The sequence below is a fragment of the Myotis myotis genome, unplaced genomic scaffold (genome assembly GCF_014108235.1).
Source record: "Myotis myotis isolate mMyoMyo1 unplaced genomic scaffold, mMyoMyo1.p scaffold_m19_p_11, whole genome shotgun sequence".
Lineage (NCBI taxonomy): Eukaryota > Metazoa > Chordata > Mammalia > Chiroptera > Vespertilionidae > Myotis > Myotis myotis.
The window spans coordinates 52,014,564-52,016,802 of NW_023416315.1; the positions used below are offsets into that span (position 1 = coordinate 52,014,564).

The 2,239-nt window shown below is 44.8% G+C and overlaps 1 gene segment (V, D, J or C); it reads right to left on the reverse strand.

Moving 5' to 3' along the window:
* Positions 1-1,038: 1,038 nt before the first annotated feature.
* On the reverse strand, positions 1,039-1,771 carry LOC118666323. The segment is given in 2 exon segments: positions 1,039-1,560; positions 1,683-1,771. Coding segments are annotated over 2 exon segments (438 nt in total).
* Between the last annotated feature and the right edge of the window lie 468 nt (positions 1,772-2,239).

Consider the following 2,239-nt stretch of genomic DNA (forward strand, 5'->3'; position numbering starts at 1 on the left):
GCAGGGAATCACTCTCAGAGAAGTGGGACACTGTCCCTGCCCCTCACTCTGGAGCTGGTGTGTAGAGTTCTGTCCGTGGAGAGAGGCAGGCCACAGGCGTGCTTGACTTGGACTTAAGGACTTGCCAGGCCTTACTGACCTTTTCTTACAATTATACTGCAACCTATGTCCTCCTTTTCTTCCTTCATTGCTTTTTTTTCTTTTCTTTTTTTATTTTTAATTATGTTTTTATTGATTTCAGAGAAGAAGGGAGAAGGAGAGAGAGATAGAAACATCAGTGATGAGAGAGAATCATTGATCGGCTACATCCTGCATGCCCCCTACTGGAGATCGAGCCCACAATCGGGGCCATGCCCTGACCAGGAATTGAATCATAACTTCCTGGTTCATAGGTCGGTACTCTATCACTGAGCCACACCAACCAGGCCTTGTTTTTTTTTCCTCCCTTTCTCCTTCCCTCTCTCCTCATGAGGGTCAGATTTGCATCTTGGTCTGATGGTTCTCTCAGCCTCCTCAGCTTCCTTCCCATTTTCTCTCATAGGCATTTTCTAACCCAGGCTTGGCATCTAATTCTTGGAGGACCTTACTTAATGCATATAGAGCAAACTCTAGTAATTTTAATGTATCTGTAATTTTAATATATCTTACAAGGCCCCACATCTAGCTTTTGATATGAGTCCTATCTGTGCCACTTAAATAGTCATAGATTTACATCAGGCAAAATAGTTAGACGTGTTATGAATAATGCATGCCCCAGGCAATACATGTCTCTCAATCTGGAACAAGTTCTCAGTAGTTCTAATTCTCCTTACTTGATAAGAAACCTGTGAGATGGTCTGGACATGCCTATGAGGGCACATTCTTCTCCTTAGGGAGAGGATTCGTGGGAGGAGTCTACTTCCTGCCTGGGCCTGCCCTTTAATATATTGCTAAGTCCCCAACTTAGATTAAAAAACAACAACAATAACAATGTCACTATTTTTCTACTGAAGAGAACAGAATGGGTGATTAAAGTGATTCTGGGAAAACACCACAAACTGAATGTCAGGTGAGGATAACCACCTTTCCACTCTTGGTTTAACTGTCAATGGTTTTTGTAGGTTTAGGCCCAACTTCCAACTGCAAAGGAGATAATGGCAGCCATAAACCCACTTCCTATTGCTGTTGTGTGTGTGTGTGTGATGGGGGTGGGGGGTGTCTAGAGAGGGCTCTTGGATTTGGAAACAGGTTTATGAGCAGAGAAGAGCTTACGCTCTAGCTCTGTGTACTTGCTGCTGGCACAGAGATACACTGCGGAGTCCCCCAAGCCTGGTGAGCGGATACGCAGAGAACAGAAGGAAGTATTAGGCCGGCTGGGTTGGAAGTTGTCTGAGGTGTCTGTTTCATTGTTAAAATCCTGATCATAGTAGTAGAACAGCAGCTTTGGGGCTCGGTTCAGCTTCTGTTGGTACCAGTACATGACATCATGATTTAGGTCCTGAGAGCAACTCAGGGTCACTGGTTTTCCCATCCTGGTAACCTGGTATCTTGGGTTCTGGGTGACTATGGCACCCATGTAACCTGCAGAAAAAGAAGAAACATTTAGAGACAAGAGGGAAACTCATGTTGCTGCCATAAAAGAAAGGTACAAAACTGAGGACATCATGGCTTTAATAAAAGCTGTGCTTCTGACCAGGACTCACCTACTCCAAGGAGACAAAGGGCCACACAGTGGAGAAGCCCGGGACCCATGGCAGGGCCAGAACAGGAATGGGGCATCTGTCTGTTCCACACTCTGATCACTGGGTTGAGAGGTGGGAGCTCTGAGAGTCCATGGTCTCTGATAGGTCGGTCTACCTGTGATGGCAGTGCTGATGTTGACATCACCAAGGATGGGTCCCTTCTTGTGATATTATGCACAGCTTCCTACTTGGCAGGGGCCTGGGCTTGGCTGGGTCAGGTATGAAGCAAATATGATGTTTTCTTATCTGTCCTGCTTCCAATATCTGCCCCACGTTCATCCATCTCCATCTCATTCCTCCTTACTTACATCCTAAAAGCAGTTCAGAGGTTCCTCAACAAATGAATAGCTTTTGCTCCAGTCTAGCTGATAAACCTATTGAGCTAATGTCTTTATTTTATTATCCACATCATTGATGAATGAAAGGTATCTGCCAACCAGCCCAACCTTAATATAGAAATCAATTTCTGGAATTCCTCTATCTTTATCCACTTTTCAGAGCATATCAAGGAAATCCTC